Source organism: Rousettus aegyptiacus, unplaced genomic scaffold (genome assembly GCF_014176215.1).
Source record: "Rousettus aegyptiacus isolate mRouAeg1 unplaced genomic scaffold, mRouAeg1.p scaffold_m13_p_7, whole genome shotgun sequence".
NCBI classification, from domain to species: Eukaryota; Metazoa; Chordata; class Mammalia; order Chiroptera; family Pteropodidae; genus Rousettus; species Rousettus aegyptiacus.
Window position 1 is genome coordinate 85,075,921 of NW_023416310.1, and position 18,914 is coordinate 85,094,834.

General features: G+C 44.7%; 1 protein-coding gene and 1 long non-coding RNA gene across 3 annotated transcripts in view; one reads left to right on the forward strand and one right to left on the reverse strand.

Moving 5' to 3' along the window:
- The window catches only part of CYFIP2 (cytoplasmic FMR1 interacting protein 2), a 109,463-nt gene that overhangs the window by 7,954 nt on the left and 82,595 nt on the right, over window positions 1-18,914 (reverse strand). For both annotated transcript variants that reach the window (XM_016167009.2, XM_016167008.2), the window contains 2 exons: window positions 2,151-2,223; window positions 1,587-1,681 (listed from right to left, as the gene is read on the reverse strand). In XM_016167009.2, the coding sequence (XP_016022495.1) occupies window positions 1,587-1,681; window positions 2,151-2,223 (168 nt within the window). The remainder of the gene's footprint in view (window positions 1-1,586; window positions 1,682-2,150; window positions 2,224-18,914) is intronic.
- LOC118604998 lies at window positions 370-18,111 on the forward strand. Its single transcript, XR_004951834.1, has 2 exons — window positions 370-487; window positions 16,979-18,111. It is a non-coding gene; the product is annotated as an uncharacterized LOC118604998 (long non-coding RNA).

Consider the following 18,914-nt stretch of genomic DNA (forward strand, 5'->3'; position numbering starts at 1 on the left):
TTGTTTGTTAAATACTCAGCATTTGACAAATTGGGAGGTCTACTGGTCCCAAGGAAATGGTGTTGACCAGAACAGGGAAGGAATTCACAGTCTTGTAAGTGGAAACACATGCCGAATCCTGGGTGCGAGGGGGAAGATTCCTGTAGAATGACACCAACCGTGGGGCAGACATTTGTGTGCTGCCGGCTTGGGGGATTTCTCCCTAAAAGGAAATCTTTAGCTGATCTCCTCTGTTCGGCCCCTGAAGGCCGGAAAGGAAAACGTGTGCCCTCCACAGCATCCGAATTCTCTCTGGGATGACTCAGAGAACCCAAACGCCGCCGAACGTTTGTTTACTCATGTTGTCAGTAGGAGGTGGTGGCATGCAGGGGTCCAGCGAGGGCTGCTCATCGGCATGACAGCTCGGCAGATCGGGCTCTGCAATGTGCTCCAGATTCCGGCCATGCTCTTTGAGAGAAGAGGCTGCCTGCTGCCCTCTGCCAAGGATGTGAGTCTTTAGGTTCACGCTTTTGTGGTAACAGGAGAGGGAACTATAGGAATGGGGGCGGATTCACACCCTAAACCTTGTGAACAGTAAGCTTTGGCTCACAAAACAAACTTCCCTCCCTGGGAAGTTTCCTGAATGCTCCTCCTGTGTCCCCAGATATGAACATGGGCCCCCACATGTGCACACTGGCCCCGAAAGGTGTACATTGCTTAAATCAGCTAGAAAGGTGACAGCACATGGTTTTTATTGTCACCCACTCTTCCTCCTTCTCTCCTTTCCTGACCCCCCACACTGTCTGAGAGCTCTCTGAAGGCAGGGTCCTGCCTTACTCATCTCCGTGTTCATAGGGACTGGTGTGCCAAAATTAGTTTTAATTACGGAATTAACACATGAGATAATTTGTCTTTGATTACACTAGAACATTATAGATAAAGCTGAGGTCTTCTTTGATACCCGCCCCTATCTCTGTCTCCTTCGTCTCTCTTTAGAGGCTGTACCGTTATGAGCTAGATGGGTGAGCCACTTTCTAGGAAAAGTTTTACTTACATGGCTTTGTTATGTATTTAAAAACATATGAGTGGCATCATACTGTATGAACTGTACTGCAACTTGCTTTATTCATTGGACCCATGGCATCTGATTGATCTTTAGGGATTTTTTTTTTTTCCAGTTTTTGCTTTAACAATGCAACAGTAAACATCTTATACTTCTGTAAGCATTCTTTTTTTTCTTTTCTTTTTTTTTTTTTTTTTTTGCAGAGCTATCCAGACGTGAACTAGTGACTCAAAGGGTATGTAGAGTTTTAATTCAGAGAGGTAACTTAGCAGAATTCTTGATACCTAACGAGGACATGATAGACACTCGCTTGATTTCCTTCCTTCTTGGCAGGATAGAGGATACAGGGTGTAGAATAAAGAACTCGGGCCTGAGAGTCAGCAAATCTCAGTGCAGACTTGCCCTGGCCACTAACAGGCTTTGCAAGGCTAGCCATTCTCTTCCTCTTTCTGGGCCTCAGTTTCCCTACCTATAAAATGAGGACCAAATGCTCTCCCTCTAAAGTTCCTTTTAGTTCTCAGAGTCCACGATGGAAGCATCATACCTGAGGGGTCCCCAGCCGCTCTATCAGAGGGACCAGGTGAAGCGGGGCATACTTGGCTTCCAGGCGTTTCATCCGAACCTCCAAGCGCTCCCCCTCTGTAATAAGAGCAGTGGGCAGAGGTTGGGATCCAGGGCACACCAGCGGGTACTGGGGAAGAAACAACACTTGGGGGACCTGGTGACCTATTTGTATTCCAACACTTGGACAGAGCATGTAGAACTGTTCTCCTTGGTCCTGGCAAGTGTGATCAGAACTAGTTATAAGGAAACATGTTCTGTTATCTCAGTCCAACAGTGGAATCATCTATTTCATGGGGTGATGAGTTCCCCATCACTTGAAGAATTTAATACAAGACTAGACAGAGAGACGCTAGGGATGTCCTCGAAGGACCAAGGAACGAGATCTGGCACATCATTTCCAGTTCCACCATTCTGTGACTATTCGATAGCTTCCCAAAGCTTTAACATTCACCCTTTCTGACTGCAGATCCGAGTGTATTGGGATTAAGTGAGTGTGAAGTTCAAATTCAAGCTGGCTATCTAGCTGCCATTTCTGGTTTCTTACCTTTGATGTAGACTCTTGGCAAGATATTTTGGAAGGGTGCAGCATGGAGCAAATCACAGACTTCCTCCTGAGACTGCAAACAGATATAGAGAGAAAGAAATAATTTTTTTTTTTTCGTTTAATCCGGAAAGAATTATCATTCTTAAAAACTTGAGCATTGGAGTCAGCCACACCTGAGTTCAAATTCTGGCTCTTCTACTTATTAGCTGTGGGATCTCAGGCAAGTTGCTTAACGTCTCTGAGCCCAATTATTTATCTGCAAAATGAGGATGAGAACAGTACCTATGTTAATGGTCTGTTGTGAGGATTAAGTGAGATAATTCGTAACCTCATAGCAAAGTCCCTGCCACATAATCGGTGTGCAATACATTTTCATTATGATCTTATACGGAGTTTGCTGAAGAATCTGAATGAGTGACAGTGGGACTAAGCAGAAATGATGGGCTCCAGACTGCATTTGTCTTGTCGGTTGTGAGGCCTTTACATTCAAAGCAGGTGGCTGGGTCACCCCTCCAATCCACTGAGCTGGGATGAATCCGTGTGAAAACCTGTGTCTGGCTGGTTTTCTCCACACCAGGTACTAACTAACTAGTGAGAGAAGAGGGACTAGAACTCAGGACAGACAGGTTTCGATGGTGACCTGTTATGCATAAACGTAAGCTTAAAAGCGAATGTATACTACAAGAGTTGGAGGGAAACGTTTTGGGGAGAACAGGCTTGAAAAACATGGTCTCCTGGGCCTACGGTCCCAGGACCAGCTCATGGGGTTCGGAATGGCAAGTTGAGGACGGGGATCTAGAAGAGCCGCCCTCCGCTGGGTTTTGGTTTCTCTTTAAGTTGTGGGGATCTGTATTAGGTAAGATCCAGGCTTCATTCAACTTTTAACACTCTTGTATTCTAAGCATCTGAGAGAATCAGGATTGTCAGTGTTCTCGGCTTTCCGTACTCAGGAATTGGTGGAACAAGGCCATGCTGGAAATCTAGTAGGCCACCTGCTCGAGAAGGGAACCCCACATCCCTCTGCTATTGTAGATCCGTCCTTGAAACAAGAATCGCAGTGGGGGGGACAAGTGAACTCTTCAGGGGGACCTGCTTGATGTAAGTGTAATTCTCAGTTTCTTAGCCAGAGGGGAGACCTCCCTTTCTCAATTCAGCTGTTTCTCTCCTAACCGGGGGCTCATGTCTAAGCTTAGATCCTGTGATTCATCATATAACCTGAAAACATGGCTCATTGATCATTCAGGTTATTCTTTAATTTATTAATATGATGAGTCATATGGATTGATTTTTGAATGATGAAACCAGCCTTACAGTCTTGGGATAAATGTCACTTGGCTGTGATGCATTATCCTTTTAAGTGCTGCTGGATTTTTATTGGCTAATACTTTGCTGAGGATTTAACTCTATAATTATTGGGAACGATTTGCATTTTTCTTTTCAAATGTCTTTGGTTTTGGTATTAGGGTGATGTTGGCCTCATAAGATAAGTTGGGAAGAGGTCTCCCCCTTTTCTACTTTCTGGAAGAGATTGTGTAGAATTGGTATTACTTTTTTCCCTAAATATGTGGTAGAATTCACGAGTGAAACCATATACATCTAGAGTGTTCTTTGTTGGAAGTTTTCTTTTTAAACTATGTATAAAATTTCTCTAGTAGATATAGGGCAACTCAGGTTATTGAAATTTTTTCTGAGTGAATTTTGGGGGTTTGCGTCTCAGGGACTTGCTCCTTTTACCTAAGTTTAACATACAGACATAGAGTTGTTTGTTTTAGACCTTTATTATCCTTTCGATGTCTGTGAGATCTACAGCGATGTCCCTATTTCATTCCTAATATTGGTAATTTGTATCTTCTCTTTTTTTCTCTTGGTCAGTGTGCCTAGAAGCTTAACAATTTTACTGATTTTTTTCTTCAAAGAACCAGCTTTTAGTTTCACTCATATTTCTCTATCGTTTTTCTGTTCTCAGTGTTACTGATTTCCATTCTTATCTTCAGTATATCCTTCCTTCCGCTTGCTTTCGGTTTACTTTGCTTTTCTTTCTCTAGTTTCTTTGGTAGAAGCCTAGATCACTGATTTAACGTCTTATTCTTTTTTAAATATAACATTCGGGCTATTCTTTGGTACTTCCAGTAATCAAGAGCTCAGCCCTTCTGGAGGCAGCCCAGCTCATTTTTGAAGAACGCTAATAGTGAGAAAGTTTGACTCTGTATTAAGCCACAGCGGCCTCCCAGTTGTTTCCAATCAAGATCCTTGCTCTGTGCTTCAGAGTGTCACCGAATGCGTTTTTCTAGCCCGTCTCTTCAGCCACCCTTCTACCCCTCTCCTCCTTCTAGGACTGAACATCTTACAAGAGTTTTCTACACCTCTCTCGGTTTCCCAGTCTTTCCTTTCCCCCACAGCAAACATACGTGCAGCTACATCACAGCACGGCAATGGCTCTGGCAAAGATGACGCCGTCCGCAAGTCCAGGGGCTATCTTTCAGTCCTCATCTCATGGCCTCTCTAATGTGTTAGGCACTGTCCTCCCCCAGCTACTATGACAATGAGTTCTGCTGCTGTCCATCATTTCGGTTTCTCCTTTTTAGACTCTTTTGCAGGTTTGACTTCTAACCATCTCCTAAATGTTGGTTTTCTCCAAGGTCTGACTTTCTTTTTTTCCTCTGTACTTTATCCTAGCTGGTTTGTCTCACCTGCTCCCAGGACTACGAGCATTGCCTTTGATTCATAAACTCTATATTTCCAGCCAGACATCTCTCTCAAGCTCCAGCCTCGAATATCCAACTCTTTGCTGGCTATCTCCATTTGGATATGTCACAGCTCAACATTTTTAAAGCTTTCTTCTCCCCTCGTCACCTGGGATTCCTTTGCCCAAAAAATGGCACCATCATCTCTTCCTCTGCCCAAGCCTAAAACCTGGGGCTCATTCCCTCTCTCTCTTCTCCACCTCCCACGACCAACTGGTCTTTGATTCTCTCCACATCTCTTCACATTGGCCACAATCCTAGGGTCTCCTCAAGGGCAGGGATGCTGTTTCTATTTTTCCCTCTTATTCCCGGTGCCAAGGACATAATAATTTCTCAATAATTATTTATTACATGAATGAATATTTGTATACTATATATTTCTGAGATGAATAAATGAACATATTTATCCACAGGACTATTCTCCAAGTATGAGAATGCTATTACATTACGCCGATCCCATAACTATGCGTTGAGTACCAGGCACTATTCCAGGCTTTGCAGACGTGATGTTGAACAAGTTAGACTAGATCTTTGCACTCATGGAATTTACATTGTAGTTCATACAGATAAGAACAAGTAAACAAGTCAGAAAATTTCAAACAGTGATAAAACGCAACAGGGTAATAAGCTAGAGAGTGACTAGGGATGGGGAAGGGACTGTTTGACAGAGGGTGGTTAGGGAAACTCTTTTTTGAGGGGAAGGTATCTGAATAGAGAACAGGATGAAGCGAGGGAGCCAGCCATGTGGATATGAGGCAAGAGCATTCTAGTGCCAAGGCCCCAGGGCAGAGAGTAAACTGGAGTGTAGTGATGCGAGGAATCACAGCAGTGTGAGGACCAGTTGACGTGGGGCCTCACAGGCCTGGTGTGAAGCCGGGGTTTTATGTGCGGTGCAATGAGGAACTACGGAATTATTCCAGGCAGAGGACTGGTAAACACAGAGCCACCGACAAGTTTTCTTATATTTCTTGTTTTCTTTTCTTCCAAAAATTTCGACTGCTCCTAGAAATCTCTCGATTCTACAAAAGCTGCCCATTCATTGCATGAATGATAAACTTTCTATTTTGTTTATATGAGTTAAACTGATGCTGGGAGCCGCTTGAGGGGATGGGGGAAGGGGAAGAAGGTTGTGGGCCTTCTACAACAAGACAACGCTGCTGCTGCGTTACTCACTTTACAAGAGGAGCTTCCACTTCAGATTTCTTTGGGGGAGACAAGAGTGTTCCATTTACACCTCCCCCAAGTTTGCCAACGGCAGGACCCCACAGGTTCTTTGGGGGGTGCTTCCTGCAGGCATGCTTCCTGTGGGCTCCCCACCTTGTGATTCCATTTGCTAATGAGGGTGACGAAAGAGAAAAGAATGCAGTTCTCTCCTAACAGAGGTGGGGCAGCATTTGGGAGCTCCCAGGGGATGAGTTACAGGGCCATTTGCATATGAGGCAGCTGCCTACAATGCACACTTTTTGTAAAAGGTATTTGTTTGGCATTAGTTAGCTGAGGCCTTTGCAACTGACAGAAATGCCCAGTTTAGTATGGAGAACACCAAGGCCTGTGTCAGGGATCCAAACGAACTTTCACTGAGGGAGCCTATGGTAACTGCTGACCTCCCTCTTATCCAACCTCTGTCTTCAGATCCACACTTGGCCTTCCATCTGCCCAGGAACCTATCAAGCTACTGGCCTGTGAAATGCAGAGAGTAGGTTTCTTCCCCACTAGCCCTCCCTGGCTCTTTCTGCTCCAGCCAGAGCAGATTTTGTTCATTTGAATGAACCATCTGTGCACCCATAACACAACTCCCGTCCTCCCTCAGGAAGCCTCCCTAACCTAGCCCTTTTTCCCATGCCCTCTGCTTAGTAAATTCCGAGTCTTTTTTCAAATCTCAATTCAAGCATCATTCCTTCCAGAAAGACTTCCTTTACCCCCTCAAATACCTCCTTGCTAGTGTAGGTTCCTTTGTTTTACGTCTTTAACGAACCCAGAACTTTCCTTCTCTGCATCTGAACTAAGCCTGTATTATACATGCATACGAGTCACTATTTGATTAATGTCTATCTCTCCCTACTGGAATGTAATCTTCATGAAGGTAGAGACAATGTCCTTTTTTTTTTTTTCTTACTATAGTTGGCTCCCAACACTGAGCACAGTACTCAATAGTATGTGGAATAAAAGTTGAATGTCTGTGGTATGTAAAGGAATAGAGACCTAGAAGAGAATCTCCTATTTCGGGGTTCTTACATAGGCCCAGATGCTTCCCCTGATCACTCCCTCTTCGACATTACAGACTAGTCTGTATGAACTATGTGAAGCACTGTTAAGAAGTGCTCCACGTCGTGAGATTGTCGAATGTTTTTTATTTTTTATTTTCTATCCCTCTCTCCCTTCCTTCATGTTTCTTCCTGCTTAGATGTATTTACTAGGTTTTCTATAGTGAACTTAAATTGCTTTAAAAATTAATTGGAAACAAACCTCTACAAGTAACAAATTCTTCTTAACTTTAAAATAATAAGCTCTGGGGGTCTTGCTACTGGAAGCAGAGACAAGGAAGTGAATCCTAGTATGTCGCTTGGTCCAGCAAAAAACGATATTGTAAATAGTGTATGCTTTAGTTTTGTTTTCTTTTTTTTTAGACTACACTTGATAAATCATAGGTGCGGGACAAGATGCGAATGTTACATACAATATCAGCTGCGATGTTATAAAGTAAAAGCATACCCGACAACAGGTATGAGGTGGAAGTGTTACTTCCACAGAAAGAAATCGGGATACTAAGTAATGTTACCAAAAGAAGCGACAGAGATGTAAATATATTACCTCTGATTAACGGGGGAAAACAAGAGAAGTCATAAATAATATGATCGAATACTGAGAGGAAGAGTTGGGAGAGATGTAAACGAGCTAAAAGCTCATCTTTCCAACTGGGGAGTCAATAAGTATCGTCTAAAGTTGCTAATTAAAAAACGAGTCAGCCCCACATTATTAAGCTTCATGGAGATAACTAGGAGAACATGAAATAGAGATGATGAGAACAGGTAGCAGGTGACTGGGATGCAGGTGGGCAGTGGTGCAGCGGAGCCAAGAAGGATGTTTGTTACTCACAAGCTCATCTATATTATTCGATTTGTTATCATGTGCATTTAAGAATAATTTTAAAGGAACAAAATAAAGAGGCTGGACTAAACGGTCTCTCAGGGTCCTCTCCTAGAACGGAGGGTCTGTAACAACAAAATCACCTTGTTCTTCGGGAAAGGAGATGCAGTGAGTCTCTCTGAGCACGAGGTGCCAAGTGCTTTGTACCCGCGGCTGGGTTTATGCCTCAGAACATCCTGTGAGGTAGCTTTGAAGGTCCCCAACCTGTGGACGAGGACATGGAAGCTCTCGGGGGGCGGGTGAGCTTCCCAAACAAGGTCCGCACAGCGACAAGGAAGCAGTGGGGCTGACAGGGAGACCTAGGGCCACCTCGCTTCCACACCCATTGCTCTACTATGGCAGCCCAAAGTAGCCAAAGCCTCGGGAATGCTTGTAACATTTTCCCCCTCATTTTACATCTATGATATGAAAAAGAAGTAAAATGATCAAAAATAGGAATAGGAAAAAATTACTCAAAATCTAACTACCTGAGAAACTGTTTAGCCTCACTTGTATCTAATAGGATCACATCCTCTGTCGTCTTATTTACTGGGTTTTTGGTCATAGATACTACCATTCTTTAAACTTAAAAAATTGTGACACACACACACACACACACACACACACACACACACACAGTTTGAAGAAGAATGAAGCCTTGAGCCATCTTCTGGCCAAAGAAACAGGAAGTTACTGATACCTCTGTTCCCCAACCCCAGAGGTAACCTCTATCTTGAATTTGTGTAAATAATTTCATTGCAGTGAACAATTTTTTGAAGATCTGCCAGTGTGATTTCAAAGTAAATAACTGATCACTCATGTGGTCCATTTATACCTATAAATTCCTCTAAAACCAAAAATTTCCACTCATTCTTATCCATTCCTCCAAGACTCATTCACATTTCATCTTCTAGGAGTCTCCCAAGCCCCTCCAATCTACAGTGGGTTCTTTTAAGAAACTGATCAGAGCCCTTATTCACTCAGATCCCCCCATCAAGCTGTCTGCAGGCTGAGCTGTAATCTAGTCCTCGCCCAGGGTCCTGAAATCTGTGCTTCTGACGGAGAATCAGCAGTGTTTCATATCTCATGCAAATGATGATTAAAAGTCTTATGGGAAGGACCAGCCCTGCTTAGGACCCGCATTTTATCTGACATGAGAGGCCAACGGGCGCAATGTAGAGAACGGGGAGTATAATATCATCTAGAGATCAAACAAGGAGGTGCCAATTCTGACTAGGATATAGCCTAAGCAGAAATTAAGTCATTCATTCATTCACTTGTTCACTCAACCATTCAACAAACAGTAGGCGTCTCTCACACACACGTCTGTCTGCAAGGTGCTGCAGATACAGCAGTGAGGCCGACCTGATGTGACGTGAGGAAGGAGTGGTAAGCGGGAGGCGGGTAGGAAGGGTCTTCTAAGCCTCGCCTCGGTGTTTGGATACTATCCTGATGGTTTTCGTCAGGGAAATGGCATGGTCAGATCTGCAATTTCACCTTCTGGCTCAAGTGAGAGAGAAAGGATTAGGGGAAGGCAAAAGGGGTGTTGGAATAGTCCAAACAAGAGATGGAGGGCCCGGAGTAGTGGCGAAGGAGTCGGAGAGGAGGGAGCAGTGGTGCGAGAGCCAGTGACAGACGGGATGTGAGAGCAGGCAGAGGAAAACGACACCCAGGCCCTGCCGACCAGCAGGACTGTAGGCAGGAGGAAGCTGAGATCAGTTCTGGGCACTGTGGTTTTCTGACGTCTGGACATCCAAGAGAAGATGTCGAAAAGGCAACGAGACGTAAGGTCTGGGACTCCCCAGAGTCTGGGGAATGGATCTGAATATGAGAGTCATCAGCCCGAGGAGGAAAACTGAGCAGGGGGAAGAGAATACACAAGGGCGAGGGTAGGTGTGCTCCACGGGCCTGAGAGGGGCCTGCACAGTGCAGGGAACAGGAGGACAGGTACGACCGGAAAGGCTAGATTTTAACGAAGTTTACAATCTAGTGCGGAAAGAGAGCCAAGGATGCCTGCGAGTGGGAAATAAAACAGAATGGGTTTTAGGTGCCATAGAAGCTGCCAGCAACTCTCCACGGGCTGTGGAGAGCTGGAGTCGGGAGACACCACACCAAGTTCCTCGCAGGGGAGAACGGGCATTTGGTGAAGTGTGCTGGGTACAGGACTGGGGGAATGAGGTAATGATGGCTTCGAGACGACCCTGAGAGGGCGGGCAGGGTTTTAAACTGGCAGGAAGGACGCAATGCAGACAGAGGAGACATAAGATCAAAGCTAAGCTCGCTGATGTAAAGAGAGCAGGAAACCACGTGAGGGCGGGGAGGCCGGGCATGGAGGCCGGGCAGGGCTGCACGCAGTCAGGAGCCAGGCTCTGGAGTCTCAGGAGATCTGTGGTAGCAAAAAGCTAAAAGTGGACTCCTGGTGACTGAGGGTCTGTTTACTAATCTCTGGGGACTTTATATGCATCACCCCATTTCATTCAAAGACTCTATGAAGTAGGTATTTAGCGCCAGCACTTCCAGGGTGTGAAAACTAAGGCTCGGAGGAGGATTGCATCACTTTCCCTGAGTCTCCTAACTACCAAGTATGAAGGCAAGACTGGAATCCAGAATTTCTGAATCCAAAGATACGCCCCTTCCAATGGAGCCCCTGGCAATCAACTTGAATTCCGGGTGAGGCAGCCCAGATATAACTCAACCCTTGCCTTGCCTTCTTCTGGTGATGCCTTTTTGATATTATTCTGTATCTATTCAGGTGTCTAGACTTTGTGAAACCATATCCATAAGTGCAATGCACAGTGTATACTTTTGGATATAGGCATAGTATAAGTAAATAGAGCAAGTGATAAGCTAGAGCCGAGACCTCATGGGTTTCTCTCGCTCCCTGGACCTGGCCTCATGTGTAAGTGCCCATCTGCCTCTTTCATTCTGCAGCACTATCAAGTTTTGCCTCGATGAGACATAGATTTTCTCGAGCAGGACAAAGGCATGAGGATTCTCCTGTGCTTGTAGCAAGTCTCGAGTGGGGAATGTAGAGAACATGCTGGGTGGTAAATGTCCCTTAATTGAGTCTCCCTGACTTGTCACGAGGCCCAGGGGACCCTGCACCCAGAACACGTCTCCTTCAGAACCACTGGCCCATACACCCAAATGCTGAGTGTTAGGAGGGAGCGGCCGGGATGCCCAAGTGGCCAGTGCAACAGCAAAGGCCCCAGGGAACCATGTTCATTGCAAACCACTGGAATGTGAAATCAGCAAATTCATGGACCATAAAATTAAGGCTGAGTTTTAACTGCAACAATGACCTCGATCTTCCTTCCATCATGCTGCCTCGAAACTGAAATAGCTGACTAGGTAATGACACCTGGTTAGTGCCCTACGCCTTTGCTCAGCTGCCTTGCTGTGTTGGACTCTGCATCCGACCAGGTGGAGTGGGCATTTCTGTTGCCTCCCAGATGCCAAAGCAGGTCAGGCTCTAGAGCTAGAATGTCAAGGTAACTGGGCAGTTTCCAGGGGTCTCAGGCTACTCTGCTTTCACTGGCAATAAGGATGCCATCTTTTCAGGGTTTGTATCTATTTTGGGGGAGGACCGATCTGTAGTGGAGATGGCAAAACAGTATCACCAGGGTTGGAAGAGTAGGTGTGGCTGAATTCTCCAGGCCTCGTGTGTCAAAGTTGGGAGTCCCAATTTTAAGTACAGTGAACAACTAACTACTAGTCAGTTTGACGCAGGAGAGCAACATGCTCTGAGTTGTAACTGTGTGGCAATCCTTTTGCTGCTACATGGACAAGTGGCTCTGCCATTTTATCCCCTAATGCTTTACCTCCTAGTAAACCACCCGCCCCTCCCTTAGCAAGAATGGAAAGGCGGGGACCCTCAAAGCAGCTGGGTTTGAAACAGTCCACTTAAATGGAGCGCAGGGAGAGGGCAGGGTTATTGTTTTTTCCTAGGAGTTGCGGAAGCAGTAAGGGGCCCCACCGTGGTCTGTGCCGACGGTGGCGTTCTGGGTGTGCCCTTGGGGCCGCTCACAAATCCTGTGTGGCCCCTCTCTAAATTGGACTGGCCAGCTTCCCTGGCTTCATTTGCCTTTCCATTTTCCTGAACTGATATTTCCTGCTACTAAATCAAATAATCAGGCAGCACCAGAGTCCTGGCCGCGTTCGGCACTAGCAGATGCCTCTATAAATTTAAAGAATGAGGTCAGAAGTACCTAAGGGTATATGTTACCAAGAATAAATCTTTCCAACTAGTGGAAGTAGCCAGGAAAAAAAAAAAAAAACAATCCTCATAACTTTTCTTTCTTCTCATACATTGTGACCTTGTCTGCATAATGGCCCTTTTTCTTCTTAAACTTTTCGGATTCCACGATGTGGTTTCTCTCCACCCCCGCCTCAAGTTTATGAAAAATGTTGAACATATAAAACATTTGCAAGAACAATAAATATCTTTATACCCTTGATATAGAGTCACGACGGACATTCTGCCGTATCTGTTTTGATTCTGTGTATTTTACTAAATCACTCGAAAGTAAATTAAAGCTCTTGTTCCATTCAGCCTTAAATACTTCATCAGCACGCAACTCCTGAAAACAAGGACGCTGTCCTACATAACCTCGGTATCGTCATCGCCCACATTAGAAACGTTCTTTTATAGCTTTTCCTGAACTGGGATCCAACCGTGATGAGTTTTCTAGAGTGTGAAGAAGCAGCAGCAATTGTTTTACAAAAAAAGTACTTCAATAATTCCCAATTTTCTAGTTTGGGAACTGCTGTGTGCTCCCTCTCCCGCAAAGGGTCCTCTCTGGGGTGAGCTAACGAGTGACAGTTGCTGTTCTGGAACGTTGGCACTTACTAAGTGCCATGCTAATGTTTATTATTCCTCGTGCATAGGACAACCACTAATGTATTATGGTTACGAGAGAAGTAATCACTCGATGATTAATACGAGCTCAGACCCAGTGTAAAATTGCTCTGTCAACAGAGCAAGTAAAAGTGAAGAGGCTTTTAGAGTTAGGATGCGAAAATATTTCATTGTGACCCACACTCAAATTCTTCAAGGGATGAGTATTTTATTTTGGCATTGCCTTCAGTCTCAAAATATTCCTTTTGTTTCATACTTAATTAAAAACTGATGGACCATGAGGGATTTCCATGAACTACTACAAAACCTCCAGTATTCCCAACTTACTCAGTCTATGAGGCTAACTGGGGACTGACTTCACTTGGCTCAAGGATAAAGATTCAAGACACATATTTTAAAAACAGAGTCAATGTGATCCCACACATGTCAGATCCATGAAGACCAACGACAGACTCTACCTTCAGGCTCTGTTTCTGGGTGAAAAACTATGTACCATTTTTAGCTGATGTCATAAGGGAATCATCAATTTCAGAACAATATTTTCTTAAAAGTAACATTTTGCTCTGAGTTTTGAGGCAACAAAAAGACAAATAACACTAATATTAAGGTCATATGTTTTTGTCTTTTGTCAAGTGAGTGTGGAGAAGTGAGCTGAGAAGCTGGGGGTCGAGCACCCCACCGGAACCCCTTACTCTGGTTTTCTGGCAGAAAAGGCATGGGGGTTGGGGGCCTAACCAGAGAGCCCAGCGGTCTGTTCTAAACATTCCCTTATATGGACACACATAGACAGTGTACTGTGATTCCTGCATGCTGATGTTAAGCCCCAAGAACACAGGGCCTGTGGAGTAGGCAAGAAATTAGGCTTCTCACATCCTCCAGGACCCTCCTTTGTACAGAAAGTACAAACTGCAGCTTCCAGCCCCTCATCTGGGGCTCCAGGTGCAGTGGGACGCTTATGTGAGATATGCTCCATCTGCTCTCCTGCTCTGTGGGCCCCCCACTTCCAGGAGCTCCCTATAGCCCTGGCTGAATAAATCAGTAATTTAATTTTATCTGATTTTGTGTGTTGCTAGTCTCACCTTTACCCTTCCCCCTTCTCTGGCAAATTATCAAAGGAAAAAAAGAATTATAATTATCGATCAGAATCATGTCTGGTCAATTTTAACAGATCTACGGCTGAGAAAGTGGCCTAGAAAGCGGCTTCCCCTCCACCCCCCCCACAGGTGTAGGTCAGTGTTGGCCAAGGTTGCCAGTTCCCAAACAGCTGCGAACTGGGGGGACAGGGAGACGGTCCTTTGTAATAGTGAGTCACACAGTGAGAAAGTTACTTCTTTTTCTGTTTCCTACCAAATCTTGCTGACACTTTAATGAGAAAGGCTCCACTTAGAACCAGTACATCTTAACACCTAACATTTGCTAATCTTTGTTTTTAACTGAGAGGGAAGGAGCGGGCCACAGGTGCAGAGGCCTGGGCAGTCATCAGCTGGAATCGCACTACCTTGGGTGTTTGAAGATGCCCACTGTAAAATAACACCCAGTAGAACACATCACACTTTGACCTCCCAAACCCTCAGCTTCTAGGCATTCTATCCACTGGGGTCTCCGCACAGAGAAGTCGTCAGTACAGAGTTGAATAACCAAGGCTCTGATTTCTTGGCAATTATTAATGAAATAAGTATGGGATCTTTCAAGGACTGAGGTGGTTTTGGATGAAGGTGACTGGCCACCTCTGTTTCAAACTGAATGGTGGTCCCCAAGCTTTATGGCACCTGGGTCTGATGCTCCTATGAGAATCTAATGCCTGATGATCTTAGGAGGAGCTGAGGCTGTGATGCTAGTGCAAATATAGGTGAAGCTTCGCTTGCTCATCTGACACTCACCTCCTGCTGTGCGGCCCGGTTCCTAACAGGCCATGGACCAGTACCGGTCTACCCCCGGGGGCTGGGGACCCCTGTTTTAGAGGATAAAAAGGATTGCTTCTCTTTATCACCTACGACTGAGCTGAAACGTCTCTTTCCTCATCATTTAGGCTGCAGTTAATGAGCCCTCTGTTAGCTGCCGAGGATACAAAATGACCCTCACCCGGAAAACCTTTCTACCACCGTGTCCTCTCTGTTTCTTGTTTGATGCCACTTTTCACTCTGATTTGTGGCTCTCGACTGGTGGTCTCCAAACTTTTTTGACCACACACTTTCACCATAAAAATTTTGAGCCAGCACCTCAACTGCCACACACTTATTTTGTCAACTCTAGACGGCTGTCATTGTTGAACAGTGCATTAATAAAGAGAAGGGCTGAATGTCTTTCCTGGTTTGTTAGTAAGTAGTTAAAGGCTCCAAGATCATCCTGCCCAGCCCCTGAGGGCCAGCCCTCCATGCTGAAGACTGAGGGTGTGGACGTGAACACCGCTGCTGGGGAAGGGATGGCGTCCAGCGATCTCTGTGCCCGCAGGGCCTGGCCCCTGGGGACTCTCTGCCACTTCTGCAGAGCCAAGGACTCTTATCCGTCAGACCCGCTTTTGCCAATTACCTGCTATGCTGATGAGCCTAGCAGGTTCCCCCCCACACCCCCCAGATCAGGACATGTCTGAAAGGATATAAATATATATAAAAACTGTAAAGTCATGGAAAGGAAAGGTATTATTGGAAGTCTAGTTGCTTCTTTTCCACAAAGCCTCACTCATTTTTAATCAAGAACACCATTGGGCTCATTGGGCTCTGGGTCTGGGCTGAGGACACACTTAGATAAAGGTCCAGGGACGCTGCCTGGCCATGCCTGGGCAAAGGGACAGAACGTGTCCCCTGGGCAGCTGGGTAAGTCTTTCCTCGGGGTGATGGACAAAATAATCTCGGATCAAGTACTGATGGAAATATGGCGTGAGGGTCTGAGATGGAGGTGGAGGCTGGGCTTTTACTTTTTACTTCCCACACATTGGGATGGTGTATATTTATTAAGTGTGCGAGTATTTCTTCTTAAGGGGAAAAAAGCAACAAATTCAGACAATAATTTAGAGTGTAAACTAAAAATTAAAAGACCCCTGTCTCCTGCCCCCACACCCATCACAGCCCACAGAGGTAACCATTCCTCTTAGCTTGGTGACTACTTTTATAACTAAACAAAGTAAAAACATATAGAGAGAAAATGTAATATTAATATGTTGGATCGTAAATATCCACAGGGACATCCTTTGGAATGCGAACAACGGTTATCTCAGTGTAGCAATGTGGTTTTGTTTTCTTCTTTCTGCTTCTCTGGGATTTCTAGCAATACACTTATTACAGTTATGTAACAACAACAAACAGCAAAAGTAAAGAGAAGGGACGATAAAGTGGAAACAGGAGATAAGGGGCCAGATGTGGAGCTGGAACTAAAACAAAACGAAAAAACAAAAATCGACAATGCAGTCTGCGAAGCAGCTCTCTGTCCCCAATTGTGCTAATGGTAAGCATCCTGGGCTCCCGCACTAGATGTAACCCTGGAGAGGCCGCCTCCCTCTTGGGGCCTCAGTTTCCTGTCTGCAAAATAGAGAACTGCACTGAATCAGTGGCTCTCAACAGGGGGAGGTTTTGTTCTCCAAAGAAATACTATGCAGGGTCCGGAGACACTTTCGTTGTCATGCTGGAGAGGATGCTCCGAGCAGCCAGTGGGTGGAACCCAGCCATGTTGCCCCGGATGCTACAAGGCACAGGACAGGCCCCTACAACAAAATATCCATAGTGCGGAGGTTGAGACACCTGCCCTGGTGGGGTCTGATGGCCTTCCCAGATCCTGTGATGGGCCTTGACTCTCCTCGCCTCCTGACCAGAGTGTGACTGTGGCTCACTCAAGTTCTAAGGAGGAGAGAAAAAGTAAACCACAGCGTCCAAGGCAGGGAACAGTCTCAAAGAGTGGGTGGGAGGCCCCGCAGTAAAGGCAGACAGAAGGGCTGGCTCCTTCCCAGAGACGCAGGTCCTCCCTTGCTCACGTGAATGAACAGGGCCCCCGTCTGGTGTGTGTTGGCATAGCAATGGGCTGATGGCTCGGTAACCACACTAAATGGGAACAAAATAGAGGACTGGCGACTGGAGTATTTCCCTAATGATCACCTTATGATTTCTCAGCACAGGAGGAAGTAGAGGAAATAATCATCATTAATAACAGAACATCCTTTAAAAACATAACGGGCTTATAAACAGATACTTAAGAAAGAGTGATTCATCTCGGATTAGACTTAACAAGAGTCCGCCGTGACCAGACCCCCTGTGGACACTCGATACAGACAGACATGGCACTACCATCGCAGAGCGGGGAGAAGAAGGTCTTTCTCATCAGTGGTACTGGGACGGCTTGGCAAAAAGCGAAATTGGATTTCTACTCGCTGCTAAACACCAACATCAGTTCCAGATAAGTAACAGACTCAAAGGTCTGTTACACTTTGAAAGGCTAAACTCCAAAACTTTTAGAAGAAAACATATCTTCATGACTTTAGGGAAGACTTTTTTTTTTTTAAAAAAATAAGTCACAAGAGCACCAACCATACAGGAAACAAATTGATAAATATGCTAAACCTTATAAATTTCTGTTCATCAAAAGACAAGCTGCAGGAATATATGTGCATACGGGTATCCACAATATATAAATAAGACTCAAAAATTAGTAAGAAAAAGATAATTCAATTTTAAAATAGGCAAAAAATACTGAACAGCACTTCGCAGAAGAGGCCGTCCAAATGGAAAGATGCTCAGCATCGTTAGTCATCAGGGAAATAAAAACCACAATGAGATGTCATGACACATCCACTGGAATGGCTATGATCGAAAAGACAGACAAATCCAAGAGCTCATGAGAATGTAAAGAAATTAAAACTCTCATACTCTGCCGAATGGGAGAAGAGACTGGTACGACCACTTTGTAAAGCTGTTTGGCAGTATCTGCACTACTAGAAATGATAGCACACATCCACCAAGAGACACGTACAAGGTATCCATCACATCTTCATTCATAATAGTATCAAACTGTACATAATTCCAATGTCCATTCACAGTAAAATGGACTACTGAATTAGTCTATGCAGTGACAATACTGCCTGTTCCACATACTGCTGTATATATGTTAGACCTTAATTAAAAGCACCAAGCAAACAAACGCCCCATTCCACAGGTATATGGGTCCCTGTAGTAATATTACACCCTGAATTTTAAGAAACATTTGTAAGCACCTAACTTACAGAAGCAAATACACCTTTGTCTAAGTAGTCATCTTTTCAATTTATATTTCCTCCATCTACAAATTAATGATACATTAATAATCGCTGTTAAAAAATAAAAAAAGGAAGCCACAGAATGAGAGAAGGCACTTGCAGACTGCGCACCAATAGGGAACCCACGACCAGAAAGAACTCTGAAAATCTATTAGAAACAGGCAGTGGGCACAAAAGAAAAATGGGCAAAAGGCTTCTCACTTTTCAGCATCTTCCCGGGTTTTCTGAAACTATTATTATATACTACTTCGATTTTTAAATTTTACTTTTAGTTCAATAATACTACATGAATACACTTTCCTTGTAAAATACCAGGCGTTCCAGACAGCGCTAAAGTCCCCTTTGACCTCTAAGCCTGGTTCCCGCCCTGGTCCTTAGAGAAAATGACCGAACTATTTGGTACGCTTGTTTCTAGTTTTACTTTTCAATGTGGTGTTCTTCTGTGGGCTTTCTTATTTGGTTATGTATTTTACATGTGTGGCATCATACTGTGTCTTGTCCTGGGACTTGCGTTTTTTCCACTCAATATTATGCCTTTCACTGTTTTCAATGCTAGCACGCACAAAGCTATTTTAGTATCTTAATTCTTTTTAAATGCTCTAGAGTCCTCCACAGAATGAATGACTCAATGGCCCTTCCCCTATGGATGGCTATTGAGTCTCCTTCCTTCCTCACTTCCTTCCTCCCATTTTTTGTTGTTGTTGTTGTTGTTAGTCCCCCTCTTTAATGAGAACTATTGATATGTCATTTCAATATTTATGGATTTCAGGTTCGTAAAGTAAAAAGCTCCTAAAAGC